This window comes from Schistocerca serialis, chromosome 4 (genome assembly GCF_023864345.2).
Source record: "Schistocerca serialis cubense isolate TAMUIC-IGC-003099 chromosome 4, iqSchSeri2.2, whole genome shotgun sequence".
Lineage (NCBI taxonomy): Eukaryota > Metazoa > Arthropoda > Insecta > Orthoptera > Acrididae > Schistocerca > Schistocerca serialis.
In genome coordinates, this window is record NC_064641.1 from 147,774,188 (window position 1) to 147,793,145 (window position 18,958).

At 40.9% G+C, this 18,958-nt stretch overlaps 1 protein-coding gene across 1 annotated transcript in view; it reads right to left on the bottom strand.

Moving 5' to 3' along the window:
- The window catches only part of LOC126474327 (paired box protein Pax-6-like), a 287,364-nt gene extending 281,607 nt beyond the window's left edge, over nucleotides 1-5,757 (bottom strand). The window contains exon 1 of the mRNA XM_050101794.1: nucleotides 5,386-5,757. Within this exon, the coding sequence (XP_049957751.1) occupies nucleotides 5,386-5,566 (181 nt within the window). The 5' untranslated portion in view covers nucleotides 5,567-5,757. The remainder of the gene's footprint in view (nucleotides 1-5,385) is intronic.
- Nucleotides 5,758-18,958: the final 13,201 nt, after the last annotated feature.

Genomic DNA, 18,958 nt, shown 5'->3' on the forward strand with positions numbered 1-18,958 from the left:
GCCGAACTTAAATGGTTATCTTTGGAAGAACAGATACACTGTTCTCGCAAAATCCAATTTCCGAAGAAAGAGTGCGACAGTTATGTTGCTAGTATCGTATATCGCGTCGGAATCGTGAGCACAAAATTTGCAGTATTTGTATAGCATAGTGTTTGTATAGTATAGAAAGAGTGCGACAGCTACGTTGCCACTATCGTATATCGCCTCGGAATGGTGAGAGTAAGATTTACAGTATTTGTGAATAATTGCTTTGACAGCCTTTCAGTAACATAGCGTCTATCAGTATGAACTTCTACATTGGTGGTGACATTTTTTGTCCTCAGGTTTTGCTGTCAGCATTTCAGTGCTTTCTTAAAATTGATATCCAGACGACGAATATCGTGACACGTTCCAGCACTAACAAAATTTTTAACAGCACAACAGGTAGAAGCGTTGTAGATTTTGAGCATGTACCCTGCACACGGAACTGTCATGTGATAAGTGAATGCTTTAGCTAAAAAAAAAAAATGGGTTGTTAGAAAGAGAGGCTGTCTTTTCTAGATCAAATGATAAGCAATGTTAAAGTATAATCTCTGGAAACCAGCACATGACAGAGAGGCTTGTGCTATAATGATGTTGGCATTATCGTACCAAACTGTTTCTGTAGCGCCTCAAAATGACATAAATTCAGTTCTGTTTGCTTTTTTTCTTTTGTAAAAGGTGCACACGTATCTTACGTAGGTGGTACTTGTGCGTGATTTCTTGGTGTCAGTTGCTACTGTTTCCAAAATTATAATATTCATTTATGACATTGCATCTGACAACTCCTGAAAGAAATTTTTTTTTTTATTTACACAGAGTGCTAGAGGTCAGATGACGTTTTGAAACAAACATGATAGGTCTACATCTTAAAGGAAACCAATCAATATGTACATCTGATTTAAAGAATATCCTATGGCGAGTTACCATGTTTTGGAGTCTGAACAATTAAAGATGGCCTAAGTAGTCGGAGAGTCATAAATTTTCTAGTAGTTCTCATGATACATGTAGATTGACTGGGGAGAGTAATGCTTTGTTTTAGAGGATTTTTTAAATGTGATTTGAAGGTTTTGGTAACTTATTAATTTGATACTTCTTATTTCTGTAGTATTTCTACTATTTATTTCTTTCCTACAACTTTTCAATTGAGTAAATGCCTTAGAGTACCAATAAAATAGCGAACGAAATATTCAAACTGTTGAAACATGTATTTATCAAATTAATATACAGCCTGCTGTACGTAACCATAAGGCAGTTTATGTAGTATAAAAGTATGAGTAGCGTTTAAAATAACTGGTTTACACTTACGGATATTGTCAACCATTCATGATATTTCCATTTAGCAATAATCTCATGAAAATATCACTAAAATCTCATAAGACATTTACACTATTCGAAAACTGAAAGTTACTGCGGTTTCATCATTACATTAATTCATTTTGTCACTACAGAAAGACCAGTTTATATATATATATATATATATATATATATATATATATATATATATATGTGTGTGTGTGTGTGTGTGTGTGTGTGTGCGTGTTTGAGAGAGGTAGAGATTAGTTTAGTTTTTATTCATTGCATGACTGCAGACATTCGTGAAGGGATTGTAACCTTTATTCGCAATTTTCGCGTCGGTTCTTATCTCAGTATGATTTTATGCCAATCGTCAAGGATGGATAAAGGTATGTGATTTTGGATTACAGAATATCGCAAAGGTAATGTGATTAATGTTCTTTTGTAAATCAGTACAATCACAGATTAAGAGAAAGGTAGTTTGTTTGTGCCATTACTTGAAAAGGTGAAGGCGTTGGAAACTCCGTACATCTGAGAATCGCATCTGCATGTGACAGGTAACATAATGTTATCTGGATGTGAGAAACCAAAGTATCATCAGTGTTAGGCCTACTTCAGTGAAGTAGAGCTACACCTCGGACAACTAGATAATGTCAGATTCTCTGATATTGTTGTTGAATAAAGTGCATGGGAGATCGGAGACTGATTCAATTTTTCACGAATTTGCGGAAAAGTGCGTTAGAAACAGCGTAGAACATTTACGTCTGAGTCTGTGTTATCACGAATCTGTGGAAAAATACTGTATTCCCATTTGTGATGTTTGCAACTCCTTTATTTCTGTATCTTGTCGGTTCACAGAAGAAATGTTAATGGAATCATTATACTTCAAAAGAATTTATGAAGAAATTACAAAACACAAATTCCCAAATTGACAGTTCATTGCTTTGCTAGGCTGATGTAAATCTTGTAGAGGAGTCTAACCTGGTGACCACCTCTGTGCAGAAAAAAATAAAATGAGACAATATTTCTCCGAGACGAATACGTCGAAGGCAAACTTCTAGGCATACAGAATTGTTGTTTCTCGCGGTTTCGTAAAAGATGCTTACCATCTGTGAAATGTGACAGGTAACGGAGTTCTGTGAAGAAATGCTGAACATATGACTACGTGTATGCTGCACACAACAGGCTCTTAGTAATGCGGACCTAGCGTTGGGCGAACTTCACAGCTGACAGCTTTACGCCCAGCGATCAACTGTCTACGAACGAGCGTGTTTACTACTACATTTATTTCACACGCTAATACATGTATTTTTGAACAGGAAAGGGGATGTACCGACGAGATTCCTCAAAACTAGCGGAGAGCGTGCGATGACGTTTTTAGCGGGCATGGTGGACTCTTAAAGGATTTCGCGAGACATGTGACACTTCTTAAGGTATTCTCCACATGATACCTGCTGTAATTTTAATACAGACTAAATTACATGGACATCCCAGAGGTCGATGTCACAGTATCTATAAGTGATAAAGGTGTGGATTTAAATTGGGAATTAGAAAAATGAACATACATCTAAAGAATAGAATGCAAACCTCCCAAAGGAGGTGGAATATACAGAATCAATGAAAAAGAGGCAACTGGTCCTTGGGGGTCACGTAGTCAGGACAGACAACTGGAAAATCACTTCCAGGATCGGTACTGCTGTCTCTGGAGGGATAGTGTATGGCACCAAGCGGAGAAAACTAGTTAGATTTATCATAACGATATTCACGACAGAGATCAGTACAAGATTCTTATCAGAGCATCAGCTCCTCTCCAGACACTGAAGCAGTCAACAGTCGTCTGGGAATTGGAGCGAAATTAAGCCAGTGGCGAAAAAAAAACACACAGCACCAGGGTGAGAGAGTGCTGGGTCAGAAATGCGTGGTGCAGGACTAAACTAAATATAATAATAGTCGTGATAGCCAAGATAATCAACCACAAATATAATTACGAAGTTATCACCAACTTCCAATGAGAAATAATAGATCTAGTATTTGCTGCAGATACCGTAAAAGTGTACAAAGACACACGAACAGGACACATATTGGTACTGAATGACCCTGATTACTTTTTATCAACAGCTTACAACCGAGAAGAAGTGATGTAGTCGGTGTATTAGATACTACAAAGTAATTGGGGATCACGGGCATAGGACACATACTGTTACTGAAACTGATCTGTGGCAATAACAAGAACAGTAGTCGACCACACGATTTAATTTCATCATTGTCGATTTTACGAGTGAAATGTTCATTACTTTCTTCATCTACACCCCTGACCATGTTATGAATATAGATATATTTGACAGAGAGATAGTACATGTCAAGCGTAATATTTAATCACAATGAGATGTGGTATTTACTAACACGAAGTGGAAAATAACAGTCACTATACCGGCCAGACACGTTGGGTGACTAACGTAGGCTACGTCTACTTCTTCGGCTCTTCATGGCGCATGCCCCAGCTTCCTCGCATCACATCACATTCGCATCATAAGACCTCACTTACCTAATATCATAGCCGTGCCATCCATAAAACAGAAAAGTCTCGCTCTGTTTCTGATGCCCGGTGCCCTGTGCGCACATTTCAGTGCCCTGCCACTTTTAAAAAGAAGTTGAAGCACATCCACATCCTTTACCGTCCTCGCAACATTTACCGAAAAAATTAGCGTGTATGTTAAGTTTTCCTTCAGTCAAACAGTAAAGCAAACGCTGCTGTCTTATCCGAGTTCCACTTCATCCTCATATCATTTCCCCATCATTCACACCACATTCTGTTCCCGCAGTTACACAATGTTCTTAATTTTTCAGTTTTTTTACTACATTCTTCTTTCTGTCCATGTTCTAGCCCTTCTTGCGCGCCCTCATGCCCACTGCTGCTAGTGCTCATATTTAATCTGTCTTTAGTCTGTCCTTATTGTTGTAGTTCTCAAGATCGAATATAGGCCTAACTTGTCTTTTGTTTCAGCACTGGTTATTGCATTGTAATTTCCAATTTTGAATCCTATAGTGATGTAACTTACAACCCTTTTTCGTAATGAATGCAATGTAAAATATATGAACACTCTGATTACAGGTAAAAGATAAAATGATGACTATAAACTTCCCAGTTGAAAAAAAAATCCATTAATATTAATAACGGAAGTATAGTCGGACAGGAAATTTCGCACCGATTTCTAGCTCCCACTGGCGGTCTTTTATGTAGCTCCAAAATTGTGGATTCCCAGCTTTGAGAAATGGAGTTAGATTTCTCCACAGCCATTCTAATTGAGTGACGTGCCTTAGTTTTCGCAATTGTGAGCAAATCCATAACTTGGCTTCAATCAAAGCAAGGGTGGACACGTTTTTGATTCTTCTCTACTTATGGACCATGGTTTTCTGAACGATGTTAGGCCTACTCTTTGCAGCTCTCGAAGAGCTGTCACCCTAAGGCCAACTCTACCTCACCAATTGATGGCTACGTGTACGCTGCCCACAACTGGCGCATAACTCGTGTTTTTTTTTCTTCATTTTTCCTCTCGTTGTGGTAATACTGACAGAGTGTGAGGATGAACTTCGCGGTTGACAGGATCCTTTAAAATTTTTATATTTCTTATGACACTATTAGACGAGCATTTTTTTTTTCACCGTTGTAATAGGTTTCTGCCAGCCAGTATTGTCGTCAGGTCACGGCATATGGCGCAAGGGGGATCCGTTGCCTTGTCAACAATACTCGAACGCAATGTGAATTTAGCCTGACGTGATTACTGGCCGGTCGCAAACTGTTACGGCATTGTGCAGTGGTGACGTGATTTGCCAAAAAATGTACAAAGTGAACGAAGAAATGTCAACAACTTACGTACGAGGTAGAGTGTAATTTTTTTCGAAAAAGGCGCGTTGTAGTGAATCAGCCTTCAGTGACAGTTTTATATCGTCGACGAGCGAGCAGTTGTCAGCAGTAGGGTGGCACGTAGAAGCACTTGTTTGCGGCCGAAGGGTACTTTCCGTTGGGGGACGGTGTTACTACAGCTAAACACAGTGCGACGGGCGACTGACCTGCGGGCGAGCAAGGCAGGCTGGGCAACATGGCGACAGCGGCGGAGCTGGTGAGCGGCGGTGGCACCCCTGGCAGGTCCATCTTGCCCCAGGAGGGCGCGGCGCGGCTCGGCAGGCAGCACAGGCTACTCAGGTCGCTGCAGTTGGCCGGCGGCGCGAGCGCGTTCGTCGTGATCAGCATGTTCACTGGCTAGGCGCTCGTCTGCGTCCGCGTCCGCAGTCTGCTCACTCCGCCCCGGGCCGCCTCCATCCACCGCGCGGTACTGCAGAGAGTGTCTGTGTTCTGTCCGTGGGTGCGCGGCGCGAGCACGGCGGCTGGGAGGTGGCGCTGAGTCACGGGCCTCGAGGAAGCGGCGACTGCGCGGTCGTGAGTGAGCACGGCGCGCTTCGCTTGCCGGCGGCGCGCGGGCGGCGAGGGGCGCCAAAGACCAGTGGCGCGCAGCTAGCGCCGCCCTGGAGGGGCGGAGGGGGAGCGGAGGGGCGGGGCAGCGCGCCGCGGTGGGGGGAGCGCGCCCTGCCACCGCCCGCTGCGGGAAATCAATTACCGCCGCGATGATTTCCGCGCCGATGACTGCGAGGGGCGGGCCTCTGCCGGGCCGCCGCTGCCGCACTACCGCACGACTGCGTTCCGTGTTTCGCACGGGACAAACCTCGGTCGAGTGTCCTCGACGGGAAAGGACGGCAGAAACGAGCTTCGGACCGGATTTTACCTCACGGCACTGTTTATGGCCCCTTAATAATGACATCCACCAGCACTTGTCAACGTGGGGGATAGATATAGAGTCAGCAGGTGCATTGTGGATTTCCTTGGATTGCTCTTTCTCAATACGAATCACGGTAGCCTGTTCTCGATGGTAAAGGACGGCAGAAGCGAGCTCAGGACCGGATTTTACCTCAAGGCACCATGCACGACCCCTTGATAACAAAACCACGCACCATATGTGGTCTTAGGACGTGCGAGCGAGATAATGAGTCAGTGACTGTACTGTGGATTTCCTTGCATAGCGCGATCTCAGTGGGGAGAGGTAGGCAGAGGTGGTCATAGGGGGATGATTACTTCAGGACCGTGTTTTTCATGCATTGTTACAGACGTCGACAGTGTGAGGTCTTGTGACTAGAGTTGCTGGCTCTCGATCACCGGGCCCCGGGTTCGATTCCCGGTCGGGTCGGGATCTTCTTCGCTCTGGACTGGGATGTGTTTGTTATCATGCAAGTCGCCGAACTGGTGTCAAACTAAAAAAATAAAATTGCCTCAGGCTGTTATCCTTCTCAGAAGCAGTCTTCCGGCCAAATATGCCATAGTCTTACTTTCTCTACTACTGTTGACATAAATAAATTACTGTCGATATTTCTCTGTGTTTTGTACGGGTTGTTGTTGTTGTGGTCTTCAGTCCTGAGGCTGGTTTGATGCAGCTTTCCATGCTACATGCTACTCTATCCTGTGCAAGCTTCTTCATCTCCCAGTACCTACTGCAACCTACATCCTTTTGAATCTGCTTAGTGTATTCATCTCTTGGTCCCCCTCTACGATTTTTACCCTCCACGCTGCCCTCCAATACTAAATTGGTGACCCCTTGATGCTTCAGAACATGTCCTACCAACCGATCCCTTCTTCTAGTCAAGTTGTGCCACAAACTTCTCTTCTCCCCAATCCTATTCAATACTTCCTCATTAGTTACGTGATCTACCCATCTGATCTTCAGCATTCTTCTGTAGCACCACATTTCGAAAGCTTCTATTCTCTTCGTACCGGATAAAACTTATTAAAATCGCCTCGGCTGGCGAAAGACGCTGAAGGTGAGCTTATCGCTGGTATCTATTTCACGGCACTATTTTTGCCCCTTAGGCTACTACGTACAATTCCCAGCGCTTGTGCTGTTTCAACATCGGAACGAAAAAATATCGTTGATAACGAATCGGCAACTATATTTTCGATGTCAATCCATTGCTTGCTCTTAATCGGGAATGTTGGTCAGGTTCGGTCGTGGTGGTCCTATAACTTCATGTTAGTTTTTTGCCTTTCACCATTCATGAGATACATAAATTTCTGTCGATATTACTCTGTGTTCGGTGCCGAGTAAAATTTAATACATTATCTTCATTAGTGAAGGAAGTTAGGTACGAGTTAACTTCGAACGCCCAAAATTTCGAACTTTTTCTGGTTTTCTTCAGATTCCTCCGGAACTAAATGTTTAATCGAAAAAGGCCAAGGTTACCATAAATGCAGAGCATTAAATTCTGCATCAGTTAAGTACCATAACTTTTCTGTTTGACTAAATCCTCCTGTAGAAAAGTTACGTCGCGAAAATGAATTTATTCACACTTTTCCGAAATTACTCATTTCGTCTGAGGACTGGCCAACTTGACGAAAAACGTTATAAGAGGAACTGTCGTTTGAAAAAGTCAAAGAAAGTGACAAAAAGCCTAGCTTTTAAGTAAATATCACCGTTATTCAGTTAATCACATGGTTAACGACTAAGACCAATGTTCTACTTGCCATTGAGTGAAGTTCTCCAGTATTCACTTTTTTATTTTTATTATTGGTATGTAATGTCTACTAGTTTTCGAGATAATAGTTTTGAAAATTATGAAATGTACAGAATAACGTTAATATATTATATATACGACAAAATATTTGTTTACAGTGGTTTTAGTGAAAAGAAATATGTTTTAAATGCTGTTCACTCTTCTGTAATCCCCATTCATCTCTTTTTATAGAGAGGAGAGAAGATTACTGAAGAGATCCGCAAATCGTTGCTGATTAGTTTATTGATCACGAGAGAGCTAAAAATCGAAAGCAATGGCAACAGTATCGCATTATGGTATATTGTTGCTTACCGGGCGCAAAATTACATGAATATATGGACTTGAAACTCTGTTTTCCATCCAGTGACTGTCTTATCTTCACAGCGAATTGCAATGGAGTTTTATTTTGCTAAAATTGAAGAAATTGATCTGTATGACATGTAATGCGATTGAATCGAGCAGTCGGTTTGGACCAAGCGGCAGCCGTTTACTTCCGTGTAAGCGATATCTTCAGTATGAACAAACCTTGTAGAATGATTCATTTCGTATTATTTACATTTCTGGTATAATTTATGAGATAGATATACGACAATGGACTTGACTTATTTATGTGAAAGCGCTTATCTGTCTATAAAATATTTTTGTGCGCTGCTGTTACCATCTGCACGACTTCTTCAGTGGTACTCTTCTGTTTCCTTATACTTTTGTGTTATTACCTTTGCTACTTATTGTACATTCCGTAAGTGTCGTAGCGCTTTACTGCCAAAATTGGATTCTGTGTATATTCGCTGTCTCTGTAAAGTTGGTGCCGAGACATTGATACTATGGAGGGAGGACACAGGGAGACGGAGAAAAATTTATTTCTCTTCTTTCTCGCCTGTACCATTGTGGATGTGATTATTTTCACGTAATGACGAGAAGCTTATGCGACAGTTGTTTCACATAATTATTTTCGAATAATTATATTGTGTTCGATGCCTAGGAATTTCCAGTTTCACTCTACGGAAATTATAAAACCTTGAAATAATTTTTGATGAGTGAATATTTGTTTGCAGGCCACCGTAGGTGTGAAGAATTCTACACTTCTAAGGTAAATAATTGCCGCTATGACCTTTCAGTCACTACAGCAGTTACACTCTCCTCACATTTTCATTTTCTTTTCTGCTCTGATGATTTTCGAGAACATTTTCAGGTGCATCTTAATCGTTGGAGTGAGGCATTCTAATATTAATTTTTCTGAGTATTAACAGTAGAGGCTGGCAGGCCGCCACGTACTGTTAGCTTTGTGGTGCGTGTTTCTTTCATGTCGGCCAACTGTGGCGTGGGGATTGAAAATTATTTTCGACGTAGTAGCCTTTTAAATACCAACAGGTGTTAATCACCACCAGATTTCATGCCAAAGAAATATTCTGCTGCCATGTAGGGCACTACTATCGCTCTATAAAATATGCCTGTTTTCGAAACTCCATTACAGATGTAGGTGAATAAATTTACAATCAGTTCGTAAGAGCTCCATCTGCAGTGGAGAAGTTAAACGCTGTTAATCTTATCTAGACGCATTTGGAAGTAGCAAGTGTCCCACCTGCTTATTGCTATGTATGTTCGCAACATTTTAAGCATTCATTACATTTATTTCTTCTCCGCTAGTCGTTATTAATCATGAGAAATAAGAATTTATTTTTTTAGTCTGTGGACACTCTGTCCAACAACAGCTCATTAATAATTAGGTGCATGTTTTCTGAATTACAAATGACTTTTTCCTGAATAAATTATTATGCATCACAGTTCGATTTTCGTTTCATTCGTTCCATGTTATCCGTTATCGGTTCTTTCTCATTGCAGGTAAGCTAATCCGATCGACCTCTAAGTGTTAAATTTCTCTAGCGTGATTTTTAAAATGGGTTCGGTCTATCATAATCTCTGAAAGCCACTACATCCTATCGAAAACAGTTTCTTCTTCTAGTTTCTCTGTTTCCTTTCTCTTTATGACTCCTTACAGTCTATTGAATGATTTTCTACTATTTTCATATGTCACTGTCTATTCGGTTATTCCTTTATGGCTTCTTTTCTGTGAATGTTGGTAATGTAGCCCCCTAGTAACGGAATCTGTTGTTGACTCAGACAGATTTTTTTCTCTTCCCATCAAAAGAAAAACAACAGAAAGAATTTATAATTTTCACTAGGTTTACAATTTTTTTTTCAGTTTCAGATATTTTATTCAAGCAGTAGTTTCTTTATTACCGCACTTTAATGTTGAGTACTATCTACTATGGATGAGTCCTTTGTATATGATTAACAGTTATGCCTTTGTTGACTTTATCTTCATCGAAGTCCGAACAATACCGTGAAAAACGGAACAACCGACGGAAAATACTAAATGTAACTGCGCACTCCGAACGTTCCACCAATCTAAGTAAAGTTGAGCATAACTTAGCTGACCGAGCAGGTAATCCATTTGTCGGGACGGGACTCGATCCCCTCGGCCTACGACACTAAGTGTAGATTGCCTCAAGGCTAGTATTTCCTCGGACGCAATGAATTAAAATTGGTACCTTATTGCCATTCATTGGCTTCCTTAAAATTTCGTTTCCCTGTCTCCTCTTTTAATTTGTAAGCAATTAGAGGAAAAAAGAGCTCATTCAAGTCGCTTGTGTAACAACAGCGCTTAGTAATGCGCAGCGAATTACGGTCATTATTAGCTTGTCGTGCCGGAAGGCTTTTGGTATTTCATGGGCCAGTGTTAATATTTGAGTGGGGGTCATGACGAAACTTTCTTCGGATGTCGCGTCACGCATTACGCTTCTGCTAGTTCTCCCTGCTCTCTGATCAGCGCACCCGTTTCCACGGTACATAAATACTTGTGGTCCGACCAGTAGGTTCATGTTTAGACACAATACAGGATATGAAGTGATGTGGGGAGATCGCCTAGTAAATACACTAAAGTTAGGCGGTGAAGAATGAGGGTAGAACCAGTTACTCACGAAATAAGGTTTTTGTCACTTCTAATCCTAACGCGTTGTGTAATATCATTCTTACCGATATCATCAGATAAGCAAAATAGGGTTAATTCGAAACACCCATTTCCGCTCAAAAGTGACTTTCGCATGTCATCCAAACTTATGTGATGCCGAATCAAATTTCTAGTTTTATTTCTGGAACATATACTTTATAATTTTGATGGAGTGAAGGATTTTCCAGGACTTCATAAATAAATGCACTGCAGTCTTCTCTGAAATATCACTTACCTACAGAATGATCAAAGCTACGACTTTGCTACTTCCTATGTACGCGTAAATACTGCTGAGGGACATGTTTTCCAAAATAATGTATTTGCTAAGAATACAAGTTCATTTCGTAATTACTTCAAATTTGATCAAAAATAGAAACCATCTGTAAATTGTAATCACGTGAAGTGTCTCTCTCCGCAGTGGATGGGCTTAATACTAGGAAAAATATGAAAGTGAAAAGTGTGATTTGAAGATGGATAAAATCAGTAACGAGGTTTGAAAATGGAAACAGGAAAAATTTCATTAGAAATACATCTTCCGTTTCTGAATGAAGGGTAAACTGTCTAGCGAAGAAGAAGTCTTCAGATATATTCAGAGTAGGGACGTGATTGTGGGAAAGGTTTCCCTGCCTGTTGTGTCCCAGTTTTGACAGTTCAAATCTCGTTTGCTGTCTCATTATGGACTAGTTGGCGAGAAAACTACGGCAGTATATTTCATTAAACTATTGAGAACGTTATATTTGTTGAAGTAAACTCATAAGTGCCGCGTCTCCGGTTTATTTTATTTCTTTTTATTTTTCTTTGTTTTATTGACTACGTTTGATTTAGCGAAATGGTCCATTAATTTCTATACGATTCGTAGTATAGAGAATAGTCCACATAAAACTGAAGATGAAGTGTTGGTAGCTGTCTACTTTAGCATATCATAGGTCAGTGTGGGCTCTCCACGGCGTCTTGTTCCATTTGGAGGACATTATCTTTTTTTTTTTTTCTTCAAATCAGTATATTCTGAGAATAACAATATTCAGTGCGTCAGTTCTTCAGCTTAAAAGTAGCCTTTTGTGCACAGGGGCTCTGAAAAATTTGTCTCCCCTCGACTTTCAAATTTCAAAAACAGACCTACTGTGAGATAAAGGCTGAACAGAATATTTCTGAAAACTTTGGTCTGACGCTTAATAATGAATTTTGTGCTCTCGTTTGACATTACCTAAATTGTGAAACTTCTGAACAAGGTGAAATAGTGCAGCTATCGTGACCGTTCAGTTCACTAATCATGGTCACACTATAAATGATATCCCGTTACGTCAGTGTTTATCTAATGTAATTTTCTTCTTTGTAAACGCCTTTTTATATTTACTCTTTAACTAAAAAGCCTCAGGGACTTCAATTTTCTTTCGATTCCTACGAAAAGAACGCGTATCTCCGTTATTTTCGTATTGTCTCTAGTGTTAATACAGCTATCGTTTAATGACATTGTTAAAACTACTACTACCACCAATTTCTAATTTACTTCAATATATTAGGGTGAAATGACAATTAACTGCTAACATGCGAAGCGTAGTAACCTCTACAGCAGAAAGGAAGTCGTCTATCCCCGGTTATTGCAAAGAGTGTTGATCTGGATTGTAAGGGAGGTACAATGGATTTCAAATATTTCTCAAGCATATACTGCCATACCAAAACTGTACGTGAAAATTATTGACAGTTACTGGTCTGGGTCTGCTCTTCATAAAGAATAAACTGGTATTAGCACAGCTGCAAAGAGCTTGGAAGCTGTTGTTAGTACTTGCTTGGGAGGATGAGAGATCCGTAAACTAGTCAAGCAAAGACGATTTTGGATTACGTAATTCACTAAGTCTTAGAATGGTATTACTGAGACGACGCGAAGAGAAAGTTACAGCATCTTCTGTCGAAAAACGTAAGAAGAGGGATAGAAAAATAAAGGAGACTGCTCATATCGAATGCTCCCGTGAGCCACATCAGGAAGCGTCGTTGCACTCTGGCAGTGAATGCACCAGAGCAGTAACGACTTCTTTCCGCAGCGCTGCTGGCAGTGTTTTGCGTCGGTGACAACAGCTGGTCGGCGACACAGACACACACACACACACACACACACACACACACACAAACACACACGTACGGCGGTTCGCGGAAGCCGCAGTTGCGTGTACAGGTGGCGCCAGGTTCGTTCTTCCGGTGCGGAAGCTGCACTTGTCAAGTCGCACCTCCCACACGTGTCGTACGTGAGAGAAACACAAGTGCACTCAACGTGAAGCCAGCCAGCACGCCTAAGCGACGACGAATTTAAGGAGTTCATATCGAAGCTGTCAATCTACCTCTACCCATATACTCTTCAAACCACTGTGAAATGTCCACGCCCAATAGCTGAATGGTCAGCGTGACGGATTGTCAATGCTCTGGGCCCGGGTTCGATTCCCGGCTGGGTTGGGGAATTTTCTCCGCCCAGGGACTGGGTGTTGTGCTGTCCTCATCATCATCCTATGATCCTCAGCGACTGCAGGTCGGCGAAGTGGCGTCAATTCGAAAGACCGGCAACCGACGAACGATCTGCCCGACGGGGGGCCCTAGCTATACGATTAAATATATATATATATATATATATATATATATATATATATAAACCTGTGAAATACGTGGCCCTGAATGCTACCCATTATACCAGGTAATAAGGTTTCTTCTCCTTCTAGTCTTGCATGGAACACATAATAAGTGCTTAAATGTCGCTGTGCACACAGAAATTAGTCTATATTCGTCTTCGTGGGCCCTAGGGAAGCGACACACAGGAGGGAAGGTTGCAGTTGATTGCTAGATTCCTCACTTAGTAATATACTGTTTATTGAAACTTAGTAATAGGTTTCCACAAGATAGTTGACGCTTATCTTCAGGCATCATCGGTTCATTTTCTCAGCGTCACAGTGATACTTTACTTTGAGTCAGACATTCTTGTGACAATTCTTGCTGCCATTCTTGACACACTTTCACTTTTTATTGTTAGTCCTACTTGGTACTAGGACTGATGATATTTTTCAAAATATCGAGAGTCCGATACATTGTGTTTAAAAAAGTATCATTATGGGCCCTCGATATGTCGAACAAATTATCAATATATCGCCGGAAAAAAAAAGACGTACCGAAAAAAAAAGGCTGCACATTGTAAATTTACTGCCAGCTTCAGATCTTCATAGGTGCGTATTGATTTATTAATAGATATTCTGTACATCAACAAACTAGCAGCCCGCTTACCCCCTTAGAGCAAGAGTTGAAAGGAAAACATGCACGTTCATGCCTGGCGATAACCACAATGGTAACTGCATGTACGTGGCACAGTAAAAGGTGCTCGATGGGTCTGTCGTTCGGTTACGTCACATATCGGATTTCTCTGGAGTGTCGACTTCCCTTTTTTCATATCTGTAAATGCTAGAGAACTATAGTCGTAGTGTCGAAATTGTGTGGTGAAGTTAAACGTTGCCGTTCCTGTCGGTAATGCCGATTACGTCAGCATTTCCTCTCACACGTCTCCGGCCACCGCAAAGACCAATCTGTCATTTAGATTTTTGTTCAGCAGTTTCAGCAAATTGTTTTTTAATCCAACTGGTGTGCTATTTCTTTACGTAGGATAGCTTGTTATTCCATTCACACCGCCACCCCCAGTACAATCAGACTTCGTCTTTGTGCCATCTGAACTTGCTTCACACATTCAGAGAGATAGACTAGTCGTGGTGTAAGCTCAAAATGTAGAAAATTAGGTGTTTTACTTTCACACAGTAAAAGTAAAATTATGTTATACTGCAATTTCAAAGAACAATTTCAAATATTTACCGAAAACTGGGGAAAAAAATATAACATAAAACGAAAATATCGGCACTCGATATTGCATTATGATATCGATACAAACTCAGACCACAATATAGTAGTGATGAAGAGTAGGCTGAAGTTCAAGACATTAGTCAGGAAGAAACAATACGCAAAGAAGTGGGATACGGAAGTACTAAGGAATGAAGAGATACGTTTGAAGTTCTCTAACGCTATAGATACAGCAATAAGGAATAGCGCAGTAGGCAATACAGTTGAAGAGGAATGGACATCTCTAAAAAGGGCCATCACAGAAGTTGGGAAGGAAAACATAGGTACAAAGAAGGTAGCTGCGAAGAAACCATGGGTAACAGAAGAAATACTTCAGTTGATTGATGAAAAGAGGAAGTACAAACATGTTCCGGGAAAATCAGGAATACAGAAATACAAGTCGCTGAGGAATGAAATAAATAGGAAGTGCAGGGAAGCTAAGACGAAATGGCTGCAGGAAAAATGTGAAGACATCGAAAAAGATATGATTGTCGGAAGGACAGACTCAGCATACAGGAAAGTCAAAACAACCTCTGGTGACATTAAAAGCAACGGTGGTAACATTAAGAGTGCAACGGGAATTCCACTGTTAAATGCAGAGGAGAGAGCAGATAGGTGGAAAGAATACATTGAAAGCCTCTATGAGGGTGAAGATTTGTCTGATGTGATAGAAGAAGAAACAGGAGTCAATTTAGAAGAGATAGGGGATCCAGTATTAGAATCGGAATTTAAAAGAGCTTTGGAGAACTTACGGTCAAATAAGGCAGAAGGGATAGATAACATTCCATCAGAATTTCTAAAATCATTGGCGGAAGTGGCAACAAAACGACTATTCACGTTGGTGTGTAGAATATATGAGTCTGGCGACATACCATCTGACTTTCGGAAAAGCATCATCCACACAATTCTGAAGACGGCAAGAGCTGACAAATGCGAGAATTATCGCACAATCAGCTTAACAGCTCATGCATCGAAGCTGCTTACAAGAATAATATACAGAAGAATGGAAAAGAAAATTGAGAAAGCGCTAGGTGACTATCAGTTTGGCTTTAGGAAAAGTAAAGGGACGAGAGAGGCAATTCTGACGTTACGGCTAATAATGGAAGCAAGGCTAAAGGAAAATCAAGACACTTTCATAGGATTTGTCGACCTGGAAAAAGCGTTCGACAATATAAAATGGTGCAAGCTGTTCGAGATTCTGAAAAAAGTAGGGGTAAGCTATAGGGAGAGACGGGTCATATACAATATGTACAACAACCAAGAGGGAATAATAAGAGTGGACGATCAAGAACGAAGTGCTCGTATTAAGAAGGGTGTTAGACAAGGCTGTAGCCTTTCGCCCCTACTCTTCAATCTGTAAATCGAGGAAGCAATGATGGAAATAAAAGAAAGGTTCAGGAGTGGAATTAAAATACAAGGTGAAAGGATATCAATGATACGATTCGCTGATGACATGCTATCCTGGGTGAAAGTGAAGAAGAATTAAATGATCTGCTGAACGGAATGAACAGTCTAATGAGTACACAGTATGGTTTGAGAGTAAATCGGCGAAAGACGAAGGTAATGAGAAGTAGTAGAAATGAGAACAGCGAGAAACTTAACATCAGGATTGATGGTCACGAAGTCAATGAAGTTAAGGAATTCTGCTACCTAGGCAGTAAAATAACCAATGACGGACGGAGCAAGGAGGACATCAAAAGCAGACTCGCTATGGCAAAAAAGGCATTTCTGGCCAAGAGAAGTCTACTAATATCAAATACCGGCCTTAATTTGAGGAAGAAATTTCTGAGGATGTAAGTCTTGAGTACAGCATTGTATGGTAGTGAAACATGGACTATGGGAAAACCGGAACAGAAGAGAATCGAAGCATTTGAGATGTGGTGCTATAGACGAATGTTGAAAGCTGGGTGGACTGATAAGGTAAGGAATGAGGAGGTTCTACGCAGAATCGGAGAGGAAAGGAATATGTGGAAAACACTGATAAGGAGAAGGGACAGGATGATAGGACATCTGCTAAGACATGAGGGAATGACTTCCATGGTACTAGAGGGAGCTGTAGAGGGCAAAAACTGTAGAGGAAGACAGAGATTGGAATACGTCAAGCAAATAATTGAGGACGTAGGTTGCAAGTGCTACTCTGAGATGAAGAGGTTAGCACAGGAAAGGAATTCGTGGCGGGCCGCATCAAACCAGTCAGTAAACTGATGACAAAAAAAAAAAAAAAAAAAATATCGGTATGTCAATGAGAAAGATATCGCCGATATATATCGATTTTTCTTGGCCAATGCATCGATATATCCATATATTTTGAACAGCCCTACTTCGCAGGGATTCCAGACACTCCAATAATATTATGGTATTGATCACACGAGCTTTTTTTTTTTGTAAACAATACCTTTTGCATTTTCCCTATATCCTACCACTGATGCGAAATATGCCAACTGGTTTACAATCGAGCCTATCTGATGGATCCTACAAATTGTTCCTGTGAATTGACTGATTCTATCTGTGACTTATTGATGGTGTAGTCGTACAATGCGACTTTATTGCGATTTGTGAAGGGATAAATTTTACAATTTTGAACATTTAAAGTAGGTTTCCAATCTTTGCTCCAGTTTTATATCTTATCATGATTTGAGTGAATATTTGCGCAGCTTTTTTCAGGTGATAGTCTATTATGGATATCTTCGCCACACGCAAAAAATCCAGCATGAACAATAAAGTTTCCAACATACTTCGCTGCAACACGCTTGATGTTATTTCTACATTACATGACTGTCCATCCGACTATCCGAGACAACATACTGGGTCCCCCCTGCCAGGATATCCTCAGCCCGGTCACAAACTTCGTTCGATACCCCATACGATCAGTTTTTAATTGACAACCAGTGGTTGGAGCTAAATCAAATGCTTTTCTAAATTCAAGGAATTCTTCAATTACCTGATTGCCTTGACACGTGGGTTTCAGGATGTCGCTGTCGAAAAGCACGAGTCGGGTTTCACATCGCTCGTGTACTTTTCTTCTAGCTACTGTGTAGGTTTGTGCAGCGTCCTTCATAGAAGTTTTCCAACGACAATAAATGAGATTATTTACAGCGGTAAGCCGTATATATCATGTTTATTAATTACATGAAGTCTGAAGATCCATCTCGTATTAATCTGTCTTTATAAAATAGATACTCGAAAGTCTACTCCATAGCTTGATTTTGGTGTGAACTCCCTCCTCCGCTACCTTTAGTTTTCTTATACATCTTTATTGCTCTAAGTCCACGCTTTATCAGATTTACAGCTTGACCGGCTTATATAAAACAAGTTGTGAGTGCTGCAACTCATATGCGCTCCATTTTATGCGCCGTAAAATGATTGTTCGGTCATTTGCATTTGTATCCTTGAGAAAAAAAGGAAATCTCTACTACAAGTCAGTTTTTTTATGTTTGTTGATTACCCCAAGTACGAGGCTTTCATCAATTAGACTTCACTGTCGACAGCTTACTGATTATCGGGTTACAGGCAGTAATATTAAATCAAACTGCGCCGATGTGCTTTGTGTCGAAAAAATTCAGAAGGAATGGGGGGGAAGAGAAATTTTTTGTTTTATAGCCTCGCATCTGTGGGGCCTAATGGCAAGCCAAAGGCGGAAGTTGCTCGCTCTATGCCCCGTTGGTCCATGTTTGGTTCAAATGGCTCTGAGCACTGTGGGACTTAACATCTGAGGTCATCAGTCCCCTAGAACTTAAAACGACTTAAACCTAACTAACCTAAGGACATCACACACATCCATGCCCGAGGTAGGATTCGAACCTGCGACCGTAGCGGTCGCGCATTTCCAGACTGAAGCGCCTAGAAACGCTCGGCCCCATCGGCCGGCAGGTCCTTGTTTCGTCCAGTTCCTGTGAATTAATGCAAAGATGAATTTCACGTGAACTGGCAGAATCAAGGACCAAAATACATGGAAACACAGCTCTTCGGAGTTTTAGACTGGCTTCAATCCACTCAGAAAAAGGGGTGGATAAAATATGGAAACACCAAAAACATGCCTAATACGGTGTAGAGAAACTGTTGGCATTCAGAACATCTTCCAGTACTCTCGGAACGAATAAGTACATGTCCTGTATGGCTTTCAAGCGGATCTTATACCATTCCTCCTGCAAAATAGATGCAAGTTAGGTAACGGTG